This window comes from Panthera pardus, unplaced genomic scaffold (genome assembly GCF_024362965.1).
Source record: "Panthera pardus isolate Hobbes unplaced genomic scaffold, ASM2436296v1 HiC_scaffold_3, whole genome shotgun sequence".
In the NCBI taxonomy this organism is placed as follows: Eukaryota; Metazoa; Chordata; class Mammalia; order Carnivora; family Felidae; genus Panthera; species Panthera pardus.
The window spans coordinates 3,211,843-3,231,551 of record NW_026526876.1 but is presented as its reverse complement, the minus strand read 5'-3'; the positions used below and the strand labels follow the sequence as shown (position 1 = coordinate 3,231,551).

The following is a 19,709-nucleotide window of genomic DNA, read 5'->3' as shown; positions in this document are numbered from 1 at the left end:
GAGTTTAATCTTAGAATCCTAGAGAAACGAGACAGATAATCGTATTTTTGTTAGACTTGTGTTCAGAGATTATTATTGGCAAAAGTCTTAACTCAAAAATCCGTTAGCTACTGCTTAAACCGTTTCACCGTTCAACTTCCTGGCATCCCATGATGGGAGCGAGTGTGGTTCTTCATAAATTTTAGTTGAAGCAATGAATACTTATCAAAGATTAGAAGCCAAAAGCCACTCATCAAGTGTTACTATTTGGGGTCTAGATTTATAAATAACATGCCAGGCAGTAATTTGATTCTATGTGTAATGTTTTTGTTAGAACTAAGAATTTCTTCTTACTTTCCAGCATAAACTCCCATCTAAATAAGTCTGTCACTGTGCAGCTACAATTACTGTGGTACCTGCTTGTGACCTACAATAAAGCAAGTCATTGTTTGGAAACTGCATTCATTTCCAAATACTTGATTACCTTTCACAAGAATTTGTTCTCTTCCTTCCTTCTGACAACATCTTCCTCTTTAAATATGTCAGCATGTTTTTAGTCCCCAAAGGTATTGAGCAAGCATATACTTACGTAAATGTAGTAATTTTTGAAGTTGGGAGCATTTCTGACTAAATTGTTAGATAGACAATGGTTAGACCGTTTCAGGCAAGTACAAAAAGTTGAGTATAAAAAAAATAAATAAAAAGTTGGGTATGATGGAAAGAGCTTTAGACACAAAAATGCTTTGCCTCTATGTGACCTCCGTACCTGTCCTTTCATTTGCTGACCCTTGGTTTCTCATCGGTGAGAGAGGGAGCAGACTTCCCTTGCAGGGTTAACGTGAGAACTAGGTATGTTATGTGTGTGAAGTCCCTAGAGTGTAGTGTCAGGCACAAAGGGAGTGCCCAATAAATGGTAGCGACTAGTACGTTTGTAGCCTTCACAGAGGGGTTTTCTGATGGTTGACAGCTTTTACTCTTCAGGAACGTAGTCTCAAATTCTCAAGTGGCTTAACGGCAATAGTTTTTTAATATATATTTTAATGAGATAATTTCTGTTTACTGCCTGAACTGCTTAAAAAACTCAGTGGCTAAGGTAGGACTTCATTCTTTTTGTTTCTTGTGTCTTTCTAGTTGACTATAAGCTTGTTCTTTCAAAGGTAGTCATTTCATTTCTTGGCAACTCCCGTCATCCACCGAGTGGGAATTCACTTATCTGTTTTCTAAAGACTCGAGCATGTGAGCAGATATACATAGAGTATCTATAAGTGTTAGGTATTCAATTAGAAATAGTAGAAACACATCTCAGCATAAACTGTCTTGTTGAAACTCTGTTGAAACTGACCTTGGTCTTCATTTATCATAATTATGAAATACATAAAACTTTGGTGTTTTCATTTGGATTTTCATTTTGTTTCATAATGTACCCTCACACGTGTAGTGCATAGTTTTCGTTCAACAGAAATGCTTCATGTCGTAAGATCCTCCCTAACAGAATGAAACCTCTATTTATTGACTATGAAGTGTTGGGCTTAAGGAGGGAGGAACCCGGGCAGGAAGCTAATGGGAATGCCTCTATTAGGGGACCTTGTGACGAATTTCCCTTTGCAACCATGGCCTCCTACTCCAGCCAACCTGGTGAAGGTTTTGAGGGATGTAACCTGTAACCTCCATCCCAGACCATGGGGACTGACACTTCTCTTGGCAGATTTGCCTGAAACAAAAGCAATTCCAATCCCTTCTTGTTAAAATCAGAGGTCATTCCTTACTTTCTTTAATGCAATTGGTGGTCATTACGGTGGGTCTCGATGCCTGTCACCCAGAGGGAAATGCCGACTGTACCCTCTGGCCTCCCTGCTCTCCCTCTCCACCCACTCCTGCCCAGTTCATGGGGATTCTCCCTTGATGGAGGTTCTGCTCTGGAGGTGTCACACACCTCCACAGACTGTTCAGCGACTCCATGAACTTCTTTGGATCATGTCCACGCCTTCTGCAGAATTGGGGGCTGTGCTTCAAAAGAGATCCTGCCCTCGTCTTCCCATTGACTGGTGGAAGCAGGTGCTACCTTGCTTCTCAGTCCCTGGCACTAGGGAAGGGGGAGCAAAGTCAGCTGTTGGCTGGATTCAGGACAGCAGGGAATGTGTGGGATTGCTTGCTTTTTTCAAAACTCTGGTTGGCATTAGAAATAGAAAAGTATTAGGGAAATAAATGATATGTTCATCAAATCTAACAGAATAGGGAACCTCTTTACTTATCTTCTGCTGAGTTGATAGCTCCCTGTCATTTCTTAGGGCCATAAACCATTTTCTGGATTATACAGCCCACTTGCAAAGGGCCAAGTTTATTGTCGGTATGCCATCTTGTTTGTTCAGAATGCCATATTTGTGGCAGGCAGGTGGCTTGAGGTTATTAGCGTTTGAAACCAGTCTTGACACCCTCTGTGGCATGCTAGGGAGTCCGTCACCTTAAAAAAGTGAATAAAACATTCTCAGTTATAAAGCAGACCTTGTCATGGTTGGAAAGTGTACATATGAAAATCTTCCTCATTTCTTAGTATTTCCTAATAATAATAAATACTCAGAAGAAAAGGAAACTGGAACTTACCAGGGTGAGAAATCAGGAAAGTCAGATAAAGCAAGTGAAGGAACCTTGGTATTGAAATGATTTAGTGAGGGGTCATAATGGAAAAGTAGATGCATTTCTTCCTGATGGACTGTGACATTTCATAGAACAAAGGGATCAAAGGTCATGATGAGGACAAATAGGATCAAGAACAATGAAAAGGTGGGATGGGTGGGGCACAAGTGATTGTTACAGAGAACATTTTCTGATTTCAGGATCGTGGAGGTAAAGCAGTACCCACTGATGATGGCAGTTGTGACTTCACCATTGGGGAGTTTAATGGGCGTGACCTGAAAGTGTTTCTTTAAGTTTTATTTATTTATTTTTAAGAGAGACAGAGACAACGTGAGTAGGGGAGAGGCAGAGAGAGAGGGAGAGAGAGAATCCCAAGCAGGATTCACGTTGCCAGCATAGAGCCCAGTGGGGGCTTGAACCCATGAAACCGTGAGATCATGACCTGAGCCGAAACCAAGAGTCAGACGTTTAACTGACTGACTCACCCACCCAGGTGGCCCGAAAGTATTTCAGTTGTAGGATATTTTGTTGCTAGAAAAGGCATCGTTAGGCATTTTGCAGTCGGAAGAATAATGGCAAGGCATAATGAGCCATGTGATAAAATCATTTATTTGTCCTTGGGAATATTTGAGAAGTCAGCCCATAACACCAAAAGAGTCAAAAGGCATCATAGGTAGATTTCTGAAATTTGAAAAAGGAAGCAATTTTTGAAATACCAGAGTTCAGCAATGTTCTGGAAGTGGCATTTGGGAGCAAGGATACAGATTCTTCTTTTTGTCATGGATTCGAGGAAGGCATAATTTCGGACCTCTTTTGGAGAGGCCAGCAAGGTCTTAGTTATCTTAAGGAAAAAGCCAGGTTTGGTGAGTAGGTAAAGGACTTTGAGATGCTATTGAGAGTTAAGGAAAATTTTACCTCAAATTAATGAGTACTTCATGTTGTCTGGTGACAGGAACAGGTAAGAGGACAGGCAGTTATTAGGAGGCAGCATTGACTTTGGCCTGGATCAGAATGAAAGATTGAGGTAGGAGGGCAAACACTTTCCAAACAGCCAGAATAAGGGAACTTGTTTTTTGCTATACCCAGCACATGTAGACACCTCTTTGGTCAAGATGCCTCCTAGGAACTGGGGATACTTAGATGATTAAGATTGGGTCCTCGTCCTTGAGACTGTAGCGCAGTGAGGCAGACCCTGATAACCAGTTACACGGCACCCTGTGGTAAGCGCTGCGAGCAAATGGAAACCATGCAGGGTGGAAGGTAGGGAGACGGGGCCCAGAGCTTCTTGTGGAAATCAAGAAAAGCCTCACAGGAGATGTAGCATTTTGAACTGAATTTCAGAAGCTGTGTAGGAGTTTAGTAGGCGAGGAGGGGTGGGAAGGGTGTTCCAGGCAAAGACATGTAATGCTGGGTGTGTTTAGGCGAATTCAGAGCAGCAACCAGTGTAGGAAAGGGAGGAGGATTGGAAGAGGTACAGCCGGGGCAGGGGCTGTGCGCTGTAATGTCACGTGGCAGTTCAGTCCCACTTACGATAGACGGTCTTTATTTCTACATTAAATAAAAATAATACTAACACAAACTTAATTTCACCCTTTCTTTTGGAGTCACAATTTTAGCAAAGATAAAAGGTTCCGTAATCTTTTTCTCTTGTAGTCTTTGTTCATATACATATTTACAATTACAGAGTTGTAATTACAGTTTAGAGATATTTGAGTGTTTTACTTCTTCTCACTTTACTATATCCTTAGTGTGTTTTCAAATAGCTTTAGGCTTGATGATGACCATAGCCATCTACTATTCATTAAGTGAATGTTCACGCAGAAGAATAAAAGCATAAAGATGTTTCTTAGAATATCATCCATGGCGATGAAAAAGTTGGAAGCGTATTAGGTATCTAATACGAGGGGGAACGGGTTGGTAAATTTCACGTTATCAGATTGTAAGGTAGAATTGAAATGTTTGAGTGACAGATGAGATGTAGGAGTTACAGAAAGAGAGAACCAACCTCAGATTTCAGGTTTCTAAGTGGAATCTTAACACTTTCACCTCTCTGATGGGTCCAGACACTGGGAACATGAGTATGTGCTTTTAAGCAATACATGTGGAATATATTCAAGAGTGTTAGGCTGATTCTTAATACACTACCCCTAATTACATTGTAAGTGACTAATAAGTTAGTTGTCAATTAAATTTTTTGCAAAGATATTTATTGTAATTTGTCATCACAGTTTGAGGAGCTGTTTCTTTTACCTTTGAATCTGACATATAGTGGTTCATTCCAGCAGCAAATTGCCCGACCCTCGCAAGAAGAAAAAGTAGAAGAAAAAGAAGAAGATAAAGCAGAAAAAACAGAAAAAAAAGAAGAGGAAAAGAAAGACGAAGAAGAGAAAGATGACAAGGAGGACTCTAAGTGAGTTAAATGATTAGATATTATTCTTATTTTCTTTTTTTTTTTTTTTTTTTTTACATTTTATTTAATTTTGAGAGAGAGACAGAGCACAAGTGGGGGAGGGAGAGAGAGAGAGAGAGAGAGAGAGAGAGAGAGAGAGAGAGAGAGAATGAATCGGAAGCAGGCTCCAGGCTCTGAGCTGTCAGCACAGAGCTCAATGTGGGGCTCGAACTCACAAACCGTGAGATCATAACCTGAGCTGAAGTCAGACGCTTCACCGACTGAGCCACCCAGGCGCCCCTATTATTCTTATTTCTAAATAACCTATGAAATCTATCAAAGGCGTACAATTTTAGATAAAAGAATGAATGGGGTACGTGCTTTGACCATCTACTAGTTATTATTTGACATAATGAAGGAACGGGATATTCTGGTAAATAGAACTTTTGGCTTAATGGACTTAATTGCCAGACATGAGATGTTACTTTTCAGAAGGGATAGACTACAATAATATATACTCATCACTGAGATCTACTGAATGTAATTTAATCCTTGACTTGGATCTTTTTGTGTGTACCTTTGATAGTTTACATTAATGTAAGAATGCTGGTAAATGGTTTTCTTTTCTATTAATACCTTACATTCCAGCTTTATTGGTTTTATTTATCATATAAAGTAGAGTTCCTGGTTTGTTAGTGGTTCTGTTGCTGTTTTCCTGGTTATAAAAGTAATTCCTGTTCATTATCGGAAGTTAGGAAAAGAGGGGAGAATATTAAGAAAATTAACCTGTGAGTCTGCCACTTGGAGACAGCTACTGTTGATACCTTTGTGTACATATTGGGGTGGGGTGGGGGCGGTGGGGGGCTTAACAGCTCAGTTGGCTGTTTTTCCACCAAGGATCAGCTTGATTGAGGCATTATTTACACAGAATAAAATTCACCAATTTTTTTTTTTAATTTTTTTTTTAATGTTTATTTATTTTTTTGAGACAGAGAGAGACAGAGCATGAATGGGGGAGGGTCAGAGAGAGAGGGAGACACAGAATCGGAAGCAGGCTCCAGGCTCCGAGCCATCAGCCCAGAGCCTGACGCGGGGCTCGAACTCACGAACCGTGAGATCGTGGCCTGAGCCGAAGTCGGACGCTCAACCGACTGAGCCACCCAGGCGCCCCTAAAATTCACCAATTTTAAGTGTATACGTGGATATATTTTGACAGATGTATGCACTGGTGTAACTGTGGCCCCAAGCGTGATACTGTGATGTAGAATGTTCCCATCACTCCCAAGGTTCCCACATGCTCCTTTGCACTAGGGTTCCCCTCCTCCCCACACCACCCCCACCGTTCCCAGCCTCTGGCAACTACTAATCTGTTTGCCTTTTCTAGAATTTCGTATAAGTGGAGTTATGCAGTATGTGGTCTTCTGTGCACGGCTTCTTTTACTTAGCGTAACGACTTTGGGATCCATGCAGGTTGTTGCATGTATCAGTAGTTTTAGTTTCGTAGTTTAGTTCCTTTTTAATATCTGTCGTATTACTTCCGTAACCCTCTTGGAAATACTGAAGGTTCACCTGGTTTTGTGACAACTACAGCCCACATCCCTTAGTAAGGTTGCTAACGGGGTGGATACTCATGCCATTGCCATTCTGATTTTGGCACTTTAGGAAGACGACTCTTAAAAACAATTTTGGTTTTGTTAGTTGTTGAGGTAAAACATGTACACTCCCACGTGGTCAGTGGTTCTCATATGGAACGGCCATATCTTGGTTTTTACTTTTTTCTTAAAATCTCTATTAACAAGCATTCATTTTTTAGTGATGTGAGCTAGCTCTTATAGAGGATGCAAAAATACGTAAGATGTATACCATTCTCAAGTGGTTTATGATCTAGTAGGGGAAAACTAGGGAAGGTGCAAGTACCGTTTAAGAAATGAGCAGAGCCGGTAAAGGATGTTGGGAGATTGAGAAGAGGTCAGGGTTACTTCCGTCTGGATAGTTTAGAGGACTTTCTGCAGGAGCTAGTGGTTAATGTGGAAAGAATACAGGGAATAGCATGAATTGATGTGCTGCTATGAGAAATGGCAGATAGTGGTTTCATTAGACTGGGACACAGGATGGCTGAAGAAGAAGAGTGGAAGGTGGACTGGGGTTACATTCTGTACAGCCTTAATGAAGCTGAAATAGACTTTGTTCAGGAGGCTGTGTTAGGAGTTGTTTGGGAGTAGGTAGCGGTTTGAACGGATGGAATGGTTTCTTGCCAAAGCTCTTCTGCTAGAATATTGACCCACAAGAGGCAAAGAATGAATGGATTGGAGATGTAAGTCAGGGAAGAGTGGTTTGGGGTACGAAGGCACTGATACGGAAAGTGGTAGTAGAAATGGTGATGGTGGAATGAACGGGAAAACTGTTACCGAGATGTACTAACCAAACCTTGGCGTGAGGTCACGTATGGGAAGTAAAGAAAGAGGGGAGGAGCTAAAGATGATGTCAGTTCTGTAAATGTGAATGAATATGATCACGATTGTCCTCTTAGCGGCGCGCGATGAGAGCATGGGGTGGAGCAGGAAGCAGAGTGGTCACGGCCACGTTTTTCGATGTGTCGAGCTTGTATTGTTGAAGAATCCGGGGGTGTTGTTGGGAATCCCAGCAGATACTTGGGAAGACAAGTCTGGATCTTAGGAGCTTTAGGAGATGTGAGGTGTGAGTCTGAAGATACAGACTGGGAGTTGTCCCCGTGGAATAGATGAGAATGGGGTAACCACACAGAGATTTAAGGCCAGGGCGAGCCTTGGGAAATCGAGAGGAAGAGAGGCAAGAGAGCCAGAACAGCAGCAGGGATGTTAGGAAGGCATGAAGTCCTAAAAGCTCAGCTGAGAAGGATATAAAGAGAATTGCCCGTAGGGTCAGTTGCAGCAGGATGATTAATGTGACAAGAATTGAGAAAAGTCATTGGATTTGCAATTTGTAAGTCCTTGGTGACTCCGCCCTCCCCACCCCCACCCCCACCCCCACCCCCATCCCCATTGGTGACTTTTGACAAAACAACTTTAAGAGGAGGCTTAAATAGCCAGATTGGTAAGGGAATAAATAAAGAAGTGAAGAGAGAGGGCTACATGGCAACTTCAAGGGCAGTTTAGGACTGAAGGGGAAAAATTCTTGAAGAATTATTTTATTTTGGGGGGAAAACGGTAACTTGGTAAGCTACAACAGATCTTTGCTTGAAGTAGATAAAATTTGAAAATCAACACCTTCCATTAAGCAAAAGCAGTTGAGTCTTTGAGTATCGCCACCTATCCACGTTTGCAAAAATGTTCTTTAAGGACTTTGTTTTTAAATCTAACAGCCCTGGGAGGTACACAGCACAGAGAACAGTCCTTCCAGTACTGCATGTAGTACTGTTGCTAGTAATAGTAATGACCATTTATCGATTGATTGGTTGATCGATTGTTTAGTTTTTCCTAAGTGCTGGAGGGAGGTTTATCCTTAATAATAGCAAACACACATAGTTTACTGTGTTCCAGGCACTATTCTGAACATTTGATATGAATGAACTCCTTTGATCGTTAAAATAGCTCTATGGAACATACTGTTTATCATCCTGACTTATAGCTGAGAAAAACTGAGGCCCGTGGAGGTGAGGTAGCTTCTCAAGGTCATCACATGGCAAGTAAATCACACAGCTCTGGTACCAACCCGGACAGCCTGGCTCCAGACCGTTCTCCCAACCACTGGGCCATACTGCCCCGTTTGCACGTAATTAGTATTGGAGATGGTTGAGAATATTGAGCCGGGTTTAATGACACGGTATGGCAGATTATTACCGATGGGATTTTGGGCTGATGGTGGGGGTTCGGAGCTGACAACCAAGAATTCTTGAAGACATCTTTTGGTGCAAAAAGGTGATTTTGTTAAAAGCACGGGGACAGGACCTGAGGGCAGAAGGACTATGCTGTAAGTGTGGGGGTGACTGCTTTATGGAATGGTTGGGGGGGGGGGGGTAGATAAAGTCTGGAGAGACTTCCTAAAGGGATTTTCATATGCTAAAGACTCACAGATTATCGGATGCCTAGCTATTGTCAAGCTGAGATTGTTCCCTCTAGCAAAGCATTAACATTAAGACCCGCAGGGAGTGCCTAGACTTTAGGCTATTGTTGAGATTGCCTTTTTCTTGTAAACTGGTGAAGTCTCTTACCAGTTTAAGTGTTTCTTTTTTGTCCTTTCCTGTTTTGGGGCCACCAGGAGCTCCTGAGGAATACTGCGCATATCCCACTTTGGAGGGGGGTGGTGCTAGCTTGTGCTTGGCCCTCAGCTGGCCTTATGGTCCTTCATCATTACTACGGAAAGGGCCTCCGTGTCAGCCTCTCCATTTCACAGAGAAAACTTACCTTGGAGCAAAGGCAAGAAATCCGGACTCTGGACTGCAGCTCTAGGGGCTTTTCTGCATCCATTTTCCTCAGAGTGCTGTCATACGTAATAGGTGATTTGAAATGCGTTTGAATTTTAAGCCCATTAATGAATAAAATAGACCTTTGTGAAATATCTTAATTTGAGCTAGTCAGAACTCTTCAAAATTGGGGTATGGCAACATTTTTCATAAATTTTATTTTGAGTAACTGAGAAATTGGGTAATTGTATTTAAATTGTATTAAAAAAACCCTCAAAGCTGCAACCTCCTTAGATATACGCATTCTTCTAAATCACACAAAATTTTCATTTCCTTTTGCTTCCAGAGAAAATACCAAGGAAAAGGACAAGACAGAAGGTGCAACCGAAGAAACGGAGGAGAGAGAGCAGGCCACACCCCGGGGGCGAAAGACCGCCAACAGTCAGGGCCGCAGAAAGGGCCGGATCACCAGGTCCATGACCAACGAAGCCGCGGCTGCCAGTGCTGCGGCCGCTGCCGCCACTGAGGAGCCCCCACCGCCTCTGCCACCGCCACCAGAACCCAGTGAGTGGGCGAGATTGAACAGGCCATAATTTTGTTTGGGATTCTCTTTCAATGCTCGGGTAGAGCAGGAGGGACCCCTGGTATCCAGGATCTAGAAATAACTCTGAAATTCTGGCCTTTAACAATTTTGTTAAGTTTTTATTTTAATCACCAGGTCCTCCTTAATCCCCATCACATATTTCACCCGTCTCCCCACCCAGCTCTCCTCTGGTAATCTTCAGTGTGTCTGTCCTCTGTAGCTAAGAGTCTGTTTCTTGGTTTGCCACCCCCCCCCCCCCCTTTTCCTTTTGCTAGTTGGCTTTGTTTCTTAAATTCCACAGATGAGTGAAATTGTATTGTATTTTGTCTTTCTCTCTTTCACTTAGCATTATACTCTGGCTCCATTCATATTGTTGCAGATGGTGTGATTTCATTCTTTTTTACGGCTGAATAATATTCTCTTGTTTGAATAATATTCAGATGTGGTATGCCATCTTTACCCATTCATCAGCGGATGGACACTTGGGCCGCTTCTGTATCTTGGCTGTTGTCAATAATGCTGCTATAAACACAGGAGTGCATGTATACCTTTGAATCAGAGTGTTTTTGTATTCTTTGGGTAAATACCCAGTTGTGGGATTGCTGAGCTGTAGGTTAGTTCTACTTTTCACTTTTTGAGGAATCCCCATGCTGTTTTCCACAGTGGCTGCACCAGTTTGCATTCCCACCAACAGTGCACGAGGATTCCGTTTTCTTCACATCCTCGCCAGCACTTGTTGGCTTTTGCGTTTTGCTTTTAGTCATTCTGACAGGTGTGAGGTGATCTTTCGTCGTAGTTTTGATTTGCGTGTCCCTGATGGTGAGTGATACGAGCATCTTTTCATGCATCTCTTGGCTGTCTGGATGTCTTTGGAGAAATGTCTGTTCATGTCTTTTGCTCATTTTTAAATCGGATTATTTTTTGGGTGTTGAGTTCTATAAGTTCTTAATATATTTTGGATACTAACCCTTTATCAGCCATGTCTTTTGCAGATACCTTCTCCCATTCCATAGGCTACCTTTTAGTTTTGTTGATTGTTTCCTTTGCCGTGCAGAAGCTTTTTATTCTGATGTAGTCCCAATAGTCTATTTTTGCTTTTGTTTCCCTTGCCTCAGGGGATCTATTTAGAAAAAAGTTGCTACGGGCCCGTGTCAGAGAAATTACTGCCTGTGCTCTTTTGTAGGATTTTTATGGTTTCAGGTCTTACATTTAGATCTTTAATCCATTTTGAATGTATTTTTGTGTATGGTGTAAGAGAGTGGTCCAGTTTCATTCTTTTGCGTGTTGCTGTTCAGTTTTCCCAGCATCATTTGTTGAAGAGACTTTCTTTCTCCCCCTTTGGTATTCTTTCCTGCTTTGTTAAAGATTAGTTGACCGCATAGTTGTGGGTTTATTTCTCGGTTTTCTGTTCTGTTCCGTTGATCTATGTGTCTGTTTTTGTGCCAGTACCATACTGTTTTGATTGCTAGAACTTTGTTGTCTAACTTGGAGTCTGAAATTGTGATGCCTCCAGCTTTGCTTTTCTTTTTCAAGACTGCTTTGCCTATTTGGGGTCTTTGGTGGTCCCATACAAATTTTAGGATTGTTTGTTCTGGTTCTATGAATTTTGTGTATTTTGATAGAGAATGCATTGAGTGGGTAGATTGCTTTGGGTAGTGTAGACATTTTAACAATATATGTCCTTCCAATCCATGAGCATGGAATGTCTTTCCGTTTCTTTGTTTTGTCTTGAATATCTTTATCATTATGTGATAGATTTCAGAGTACAGATCTTTGACCTCTTTGGTTAGATTTATTCTTAGGTATCTTATTATTTTTGGTGCAATTGTAAATGGGATTGTTTTCTTATTTTCTCTTCTACTTCATTATTGATGTATAGAAACGGAACAGATTTATGTACATGGATTTTATATCCTGAGACTTTACTGAATTTGTTTATCAGTTCTAGCAATCTTTTGGGTTTTCTGTTTATAGTATCATGTCATCTGCAAACAGTGAAAGTTTTATTTCTTCATGGCCTTTAAATTTTTTAGACTTTAATTAATCAGTGTGTTTTGGAAAAGATCCGCCCCAACCTTGCTATCTTAATACAGTGGTTTTTCTTTTGACTTAGTTGTAACCTTAGTGTGTATGCCACTTTTTCTGATGTTTTAACTTGGTGTATATTAGAAATATTTTCTAGTTTCTAAGCGATCTTCATTTTTCACTTTTTGATGGCTGTGAAATGTTGGCATTGTGTTCCCTGAGGCACACAATTTCTTGAACCATTCATTCCCCGTTGGTGAAAATCATGATTAGGCTGTCCCCATCTCCTGCCTACCGCCCCACCACCTTTAAACTAATATGATAAGAGTCTAAGGAAAAAACAAATCTTGAGTTGCATCACATTTTTTTTCTGTTAAATTATTTTTTATAGAAATAAATTATTAGACAAGGGAATACTGGGGCTGGGGGTCCAAGTGTTTTTCTCTCTTTTACTGAGTATTGTCTCACTAGTTTATAAAGGAATTATGTTAATGATGTGTACCATCAACATTGTGAAGACCATCAAAATCAGTGATACCAATTTTATCATAATGTGAGGCAGGAAAGAAACCAGGTTCTGGGGATGGCAAGGAGGATGGAAGGGAAATAAGTAGACAGGCACGCAGGGCCAGGTCATGATGGACCTTGTTTAAATTAATCCTGCTTTGCTTACAAAGTGGGAGCTTACAGAGGTTTTTAAATAGAGGCATGCTGTAATTAGATTGGTGTTTTAGAAAGCAAACTGGTGACCGTTGTGGAGGTCAGGTTGGAGAGAGTAAGGGCTGGAGGCGGAGGAACCAACTAGAAGGGCGTCATTATGCATGCATGCACTGGCCCAGGCAAGAGGAGGGTGGATTCAGATCAGAATTGACATACGTCCATGGATGTGAGTAGTAAATGGGAGGAAAGATTAAAAAATTGGTTTGAGGAGCCTGGTAATAATTTGAGTGACTGGGTGGATGATAGTACTGTTGAGAGGGGGAACATAGCAAGAGCTCATTTCACGCGTGATAGTCTTTATTTCCTTTCTAAAGTAAAAGAGAAAGTGTTCAGTTCGTGGTCCATCTGTGTTTACTAGCTGCTAGAAAATGAGGATGGACAGAAGGGCCTCTGGGAGTGAGGAGGAGATGGGGGTTTAGAGAACAGGAGAAAACTGGACAGGAAGGGGGAGCGTTGTTTCTTCTTTGACACCTCGGGAGAGGAGGGACGGAGCCCTGATAACGTGTGCAGGCACTTGGCGAGGCGGGACTCCTTAGATAAGAAACTAGTGATGTTCAAACATGAAGACATGGATGGAGCTTCAAAGAACATTGCGAAAGATCTAATACAGAGGTTTTGAATATTCATTCCCCTTTAGTTGGTGGGGGAGAGGCTGCCATCATCTTGTTTCCATAGTTGACTAGACCTTATGCTTCAAACAGGCTTTATGTCAGATAAATAGGTTGGTGCCGGATAATCTGTGAATGAAGGATTGATCTTGTATTTCTCTGCCTTACTGGGTTCTCTGTCTTTATTTCAGTTTCCACAGAACCTGTAGAAACCTCTCGATGGACAGAAGAAGAAATGGAAGTTGCGAAGAAAGGTAAATGATGGTACTTTAGATTCTAAAGAGTTTTGGTTTTGGTTTTGGTTTGGTTTGTTTTTTTAAGGTTATTAGTAATAAGTCAGAGGGACCCAATTTTTTTTTAATTGCAAAAAGGAGAACGTTCTTCTACGGTGATAAACAGAATGCAGAAGTAGACTCGGGTTCTTTAGGGTGGTATGGTACCTTCTCAGGTGCCTCGCTGTGCCTTGTTTAAGAGGCCCACTTTGGAGGGATTGAAGACTCTCTGTACAGTTTTATTTGGAATGTTATTTCATTAGAGAGCAAGTGGGCTATTTTCACTTTTCCAGAATAGCTGTGATTAAATGCTATTAAAGCTGTTTTAGAGGGTATTTTAATATAAAGAGTCTATATTTGCTGTTATTTAAAAGTTGGATTTATGGGGCGCCTGGGTGGCTCAGTCGGTTGAGCGTCCGACTTCGGCTCAGGTCACGATCTCGCGGTCCGTGAGTTCGAGCCCCGTGTCGGGCTCTGGGCTGATGGCTCAGAGCCTGGAGTCTGCTTCCGATTCTGTGTCTCCCTCTCTCTGCCCCTCCCCCGTTCATGCTCTGTCTCTCTCTGTCTCAAAAATAAATAAATGTTAAAAAAAATTAAAAAAAAAAAAGTTGGATTTAATAGCATGGTACATATTTTTTCAGTGTGTATTTGGTAAGGCATTTGGTTATAAACTAGTAAGAAATTGCACCATGATTCAAAGGAGAGGGCATGAACTTTGGAGCCAGACCAATGTTTGAATTTTGTCCCTGCCACTCATCGCTGTGTGGCCCTGATCTTACTTACTCTGGAACATTATGAATCTTGTATTTTCTTGTGGTTGCTTCTTAATGTAGTATAATTTAAAATTGAAGTACAGTTTCTAATAGGATAAATAATTGGTTTATAAATAAAAAATAGTTTGTTTTAAGTAAACTAATTCTGAGAAAGAGTAGCCAGCTTTTTGGGGGTTAAGTATTTACCTTAAAGTTCTGAAGAGAAGTTATTGTAAATGGGTTGACCTTTTAGTGACACATTTCAGATTTTTTTTTTTCTTTTTTAAAAGAAATGTTTTTGTTTTACATTTATTTAGGTTTGAGAGATAGAGACAGAGCATAAGTGGGGGAGGGGCAGAGAGAGAGGGAGACACAGAATCGGAAGCAGGCTCCAGGCTCTGAGCTGTCAGCACAGAGCCTGACACGGGGCTCAAACTCACAAACCGTGATGAGATCAGGACCTGAGCCAAAGTCAGACGCCCAACCGACTGAGCCACCCAGGCGTCCCCAGATTTATTTTCTATGTAAATAGGTAGGAATGATAACATTTAGGAATCCTATAAACCACCTTTACCAAAAAAACATAGCAGTTTAAAGTTTTCTGTGTTCAAAATATTTTTATTTGACGTGCATTTGCCATGATTAGCAAATTTGTGATTTGCCATGATTACATGTAAAAGATTCACATTTGTTCTCATCTTATTATCAGAATGTCATAGTGGAGGGCGCCTGGGTGGCTCAGTCGGTTAAGCACCTGATTTCGGCTCACGTCATGATGTCATGGTTCACGAGTTGGAGCCCCGCGTCGGGCTCTGTGCTGACAGCTCAGAGCCTGGAGCCTGCCTTGGACTCTGTGTCTCCCTCTCTCTCTGGCCCTCCCCTGCTCATACTCTCTCAAAAATAAATAAAAAATTAAAACCATTAAAATAAAAAAAGAATGTTCTGGTGGAACAGGTAGATGTTGGCTCCATCACAGGGCGATCTTTTGCAGGTAGCTGCAGCCCCATGTGACTGTTTAGCCTCCATTCAGCTCTGTTCATGTGTCAGGCAAGATTTGGAAGTTATCTTCCAATTGTCATTAGTAAGGAAGCTACTTGAAAAACTGGTGTCTTCCTGTAAGTTGTCGAATTTGTACTAGAAAATTCCTGTTTGGGTACACCTGTATCTAAAGTATATCCCTGTCTGTATAGCTCTCTGTATAGCATTTATATACTCACATTCCTTACAGATAGGTATGTGTATGTATAGATATAATTTGACTAAAAAGTGCTAGATTGCATAGGTTTCTGTGATGCATTGTATTACAACAGGCTTTTATCTAAAAATTTTTTTTCTAACGTTTATTTCTGAGAAAGAGAGCGTGAGGGGGGGAGGGGCAGAGAGAGAGGGAGACATAGAATCTGAAGCAGGCTCCAGGCTCCGAGCTGTCAGCACAGAGCCCGATGTGGGGCTCGAACCCATGAACTGCGATATCTTGACCTGAGCCGAAGTCAGACGCTTAACCGACTGAGCCACCTAGGTGCCCCTACAACAGGCTTAAGAAAAAAGAAACAAACAAACAAACAAAAAAACTGGTTTATTTTTTTGAGAGTATTTCTTGATTATGAATGAAGATAGGCTAAATATAAATAGTCATATATATATATGTATATATATATATGTTCTTTATCATGTGTTATTTATATGATTACTTTATTAACTTTATATCGATGTACTGTTTCCAAAGATTTAGAAGTACCTAATCACTCAGTTTACAAGTGTTTGAGTTGTTATTCTGTATCGAACATTGTCCTAGCTCTCCAGAAGACCCATAGCAAGGACAAGGTTGAGCCCTTCAATTAATGACCGTGTTGTAAATCTGGGTGGCAAAATAGAGCTGTCAGTGCGTTGAGAGTCAATATATATTTAAGTATGTATTGAAACGTATCAGTAAATAATTGAAAACATACTCTTAGTGCTAATGATTGTGAATACCATGGTTAGATTGATTTGATTATTTCTCTTGTTAGCTTTATCAGGTGACTGTTGAGTTCATCTTTGGTCTCTTTTTAAAATACAGGTCTTGTAGAACATGGTCGTAACTGGGCAGCAATTGCCAAAATGGTGGGAACTAAAAGTGAAGCGCAATGTAAAAACTTCTATTTTAACTACAAAAGGCGACACAATCTGGACAACCTTCTGCAGCAGCATAAGCAGAAAGTGAGTATATCAGAATCTTTTTTAATTTTGTTTTTGTTTTGTTTCTGCTTTGTCTTCGAGCTTGAAATACTGGTTGAGAGAGAAACTTTTTTGCGTCTTGTATTTTTATTTATTGCATTTACCTGTAAAAGGATATGCTAGTTTCTCACCACAAGTTGACTTTTTCTCTGTTTACTGTCCAAGGAGTGGAATTCGTGTTAGGAGTAATGGCAGTTCAGTACTTTTGAATGACCGTAATGGGATTTGGAAAACAGAAACATTTTGGAGTTTGAATTGAAAAGTTCAGTTGGCGTTCTTTTGACCTTGTTGAAAGAATTGATTTGGCATATTAAAACCATTTTCTCAGAGAGAAAGCATCTCAGATAAATACTAAAAACCAGAGAGTGTGAATTATGGAAAATCCCTTAACTAGGAAGTTCCAACGTTCTCAAAGTCCACAGAGCTCCTTGAGGATGCCATGAGGTCAGAACTGCTTTTGGAAAAATATTAACATGGTACTTACTCTTCCCCACCGTGTTAAATTTGCACAGACGATGTCAGAGTTGTTGGGAGGGAGATCGTCAGTGCCTTCGCACGAATCACCGCAGGACACCGCTGTGCTAAATACTCCCTGTTCTCTTCATCTCCAGCGTTGTAGCAGTTTCAAAACAAATGTGCCGGTGTCACTCGTCCTTAGTGAAGCAGTCAAAATGCGCTTGACTAAGTCTTGACCCTTGGGTATGTGTGTGTGGGATGAAGTGAGAAGTGTTGTGTGAAGTCCTTCTGTTCCACCCCAAAGTGTCCCGCTTCTGCCCTGGGAAAGCACTTTGCGTTTGTTCGAGTCCCAAGCTGGACTAGCTCCCCTTTTTTTATGGAATGTCAGTTTCAGTTGAAAAAATGACAGACTGTGGTTTTTCAGACTTGGATCCATAGTCGACATTTTCTTGAAAACACGTGAGCCTGTCTGTTAAGGCAAGCAAGCGGTGGTATTTGTTGCCACTTTCCAGTTTCGAGCTTTCAAGCAAAGGTTAGAAGTTTGGAAAATCTGTATCCCTCCCCATGAGCTTACCGTCTTCCCAGTACTCAAAGACTTTTCTGATGAGATCAGTGGTAATAAGAACCACTGTGATGTTTTCATATACAGTGAAACGTATCCAGATTTGAAAAATCTGTGTAAATCCATGTTTTCCAAATGACCAATTTGTGATCTTGCAGTGGGTATCCTGTATGTATAAAGGATACATAAAATATTTTGTAATACATCGAAGTTCAAGATAGATGAATGGATTTTAATAGAGTACGAAAAATTTATTGATACAGTTTCAGATTTCACGTTGCAGTTATCCTTTGAGAGATGACGACATGCCCAATTTCGGTGCACCATCAAAGAGTAATATCTAGGGTTGTCTAAAAAGATGTTAAAACACACTTCCCTTTCCAACTACATATCTCTGTGAGACCAGATATTTAAAAAAAAAAAATTTTTTTTTTTAACGTTTTATTTATTTTTGGGACAGAGAGAGACAGAGCATGAACTGGGGAGGGGCAGAGAGAGTGAGGGAGACACAGAATCGGAAGCAGGCTCCAGGCTCTGAGCCATCAGCCCAGAGCCCGACGCGGGGCTCGAACTCACGGACCGCGAGATCGTGACCTGAGCTGAAGTCGGACGCTTAACCGACTGAGCCACCCAGGCGCCCCATGAGACCAGATATTTTTAATATGTGTTTCAACCAAAACAGTATTACGCCTGCCGATTAGGTTAAATGTAGAAGCATATTTGAGAATTGTGATACTCTCAAGGCAGACATTAAAAGGAATTTCCAAAATCAATTAAAAAAATGATACTTTTTCACTAAATGATTCTTTGGTTTTGGAATGTACTTATTTTTTATTAAAAATGTTTTTTATGTTGACATGTAATGTGTTTGTTGTTCTTCAAATGAATTTATAGATATTTATTTCCTTCTTAAAACAAATTTTTTTAAAGTTTATTTTGAGAGAGAGAAGGAAAGCGCACATGTGAGGGGAGGGGGTGTGGAGGGGCAGACAGAATTCCAAGCCGGCTTCCTGTGCTGTAAGCAAAGCTTACAAAGCTTGCAAAGCTGGATTGGGGCTCAAACCCACGAACCTTGTGAGATCATTACCTGAACTGAAATCAAGAGTCAGATACTTAATTGACTGAGCCACCCAGGTGCCCCAAATTCATGAATATTTTAAGTGTTTTTCTGTTTTAACTTCAAATTCAGTGAATATCATTATATATATCTCATGAATAGATCCTCCTTAGGGCCCGGGATGAGGGACAGGGAGCCCTTAGTCTTAGTTCTAATCAGGCCATCAGTTGATTCCGTGAAGCCCACCCCATCCACATTATGGAGGGTCATCTGCTTTACTCAGAAGTCCACTGATTGAAGTGTTAATCTCATCTAAAAAACACCTGCACAGAAACATCCAGAATAACGTTGACCAAATATCTGGGTGCGGTGGTCCAGCCAAGTTGACACACAAAATTAACCATCACAAATGTCGATAACACTTCTTATTCTAATCTTTTAAATTACAATGGAAATGATAGGACAGCAGGCTTCCATTTTTTTAGAGTGTTTTACCGTTTTTAAAAAGGTTTCAAGAAAACGTGACAAAACGTCTAATATCTGTTAAAACAAAGGAGAAGATACATAGGTGTTATATTTCTGTAGGTTTGAATTATTACATTAAAAATTAACGAGTGCTATCATATAGTGAAGCAAATGCTTGGAGAGGTAGGAGATTTTTGCATGTGATTGGAGGAGTGTTGCATGGTGGTAAAATGTTGTCTCTTCTCTGTCCATCAGTGGAAGTTCCAGAAGAATCGGTGGATATCAGCAAAGGAGGAATATAGCCTCCACACCGGAAAAATCCGCATAGTAGCTATTATCTAATATCTAAAAATATTGCAGCACTCGTGAAGTCTTTTGCAAGCTTTTTAAAAAGTGTAGCCAGAGGATTCTTCCCTTGCATTCCCTAGGAGCATAGTGATGATTTTTTTTTTAATTTTTATTTATTTAAATCCAAGTTGGTTAACGTACAGTGTAATAATGGTTTCAGGAGTAGTATTTAATGATTCATCACTTACATACAGCACCCAGTGCTCATCCCAACAAATGCCCTCCTTAATGCCCATCGCCCATTTAGCCATCCCCCACCCA

At 40.8% G+C, this 19,709-nt stretch overlaps 1 protein-coding gene across 13 annotated transcripts in view; it reads left to right on the top strand.

Annotated features, from left to right (window-relative positions):
- Positions 1-19,709, top strand: part of NCOR1 (nuclear receptor corepressor 1) — a 158,602-nt gene that overhangs the window by 78,844 nt on the left and 60,049 nt on the right. For 8 of the 13 annotated variants that reach the window (XM_053893257.1, XM_053893260.1, XM_053893261.1 and 5 more), the window contains 4 exons: positions 4,896-5,023; positions 9,730-9,947; positions 13,511-13,573; positions 16,403-16,542. In XM_053893257.1, the coding sequence (XP_053749232.1) occupies positions 4,896-5,023; positions 9,730-9,947; positions 13,511-13,573; positions 16,403-16,542 (549 nt within the window). The remainder of the gene's footprint in view (positions 1-4,895; positions 5,024-9,729; positions 9,948-13,510; positions 13,574-16,402; positions 16,543-19,709) is intronic. The other 5 variants (XM_053893264.1, XM_053893263.1, XM_053893266.1 and 2 more) reach the window with 1 other exon arrangement.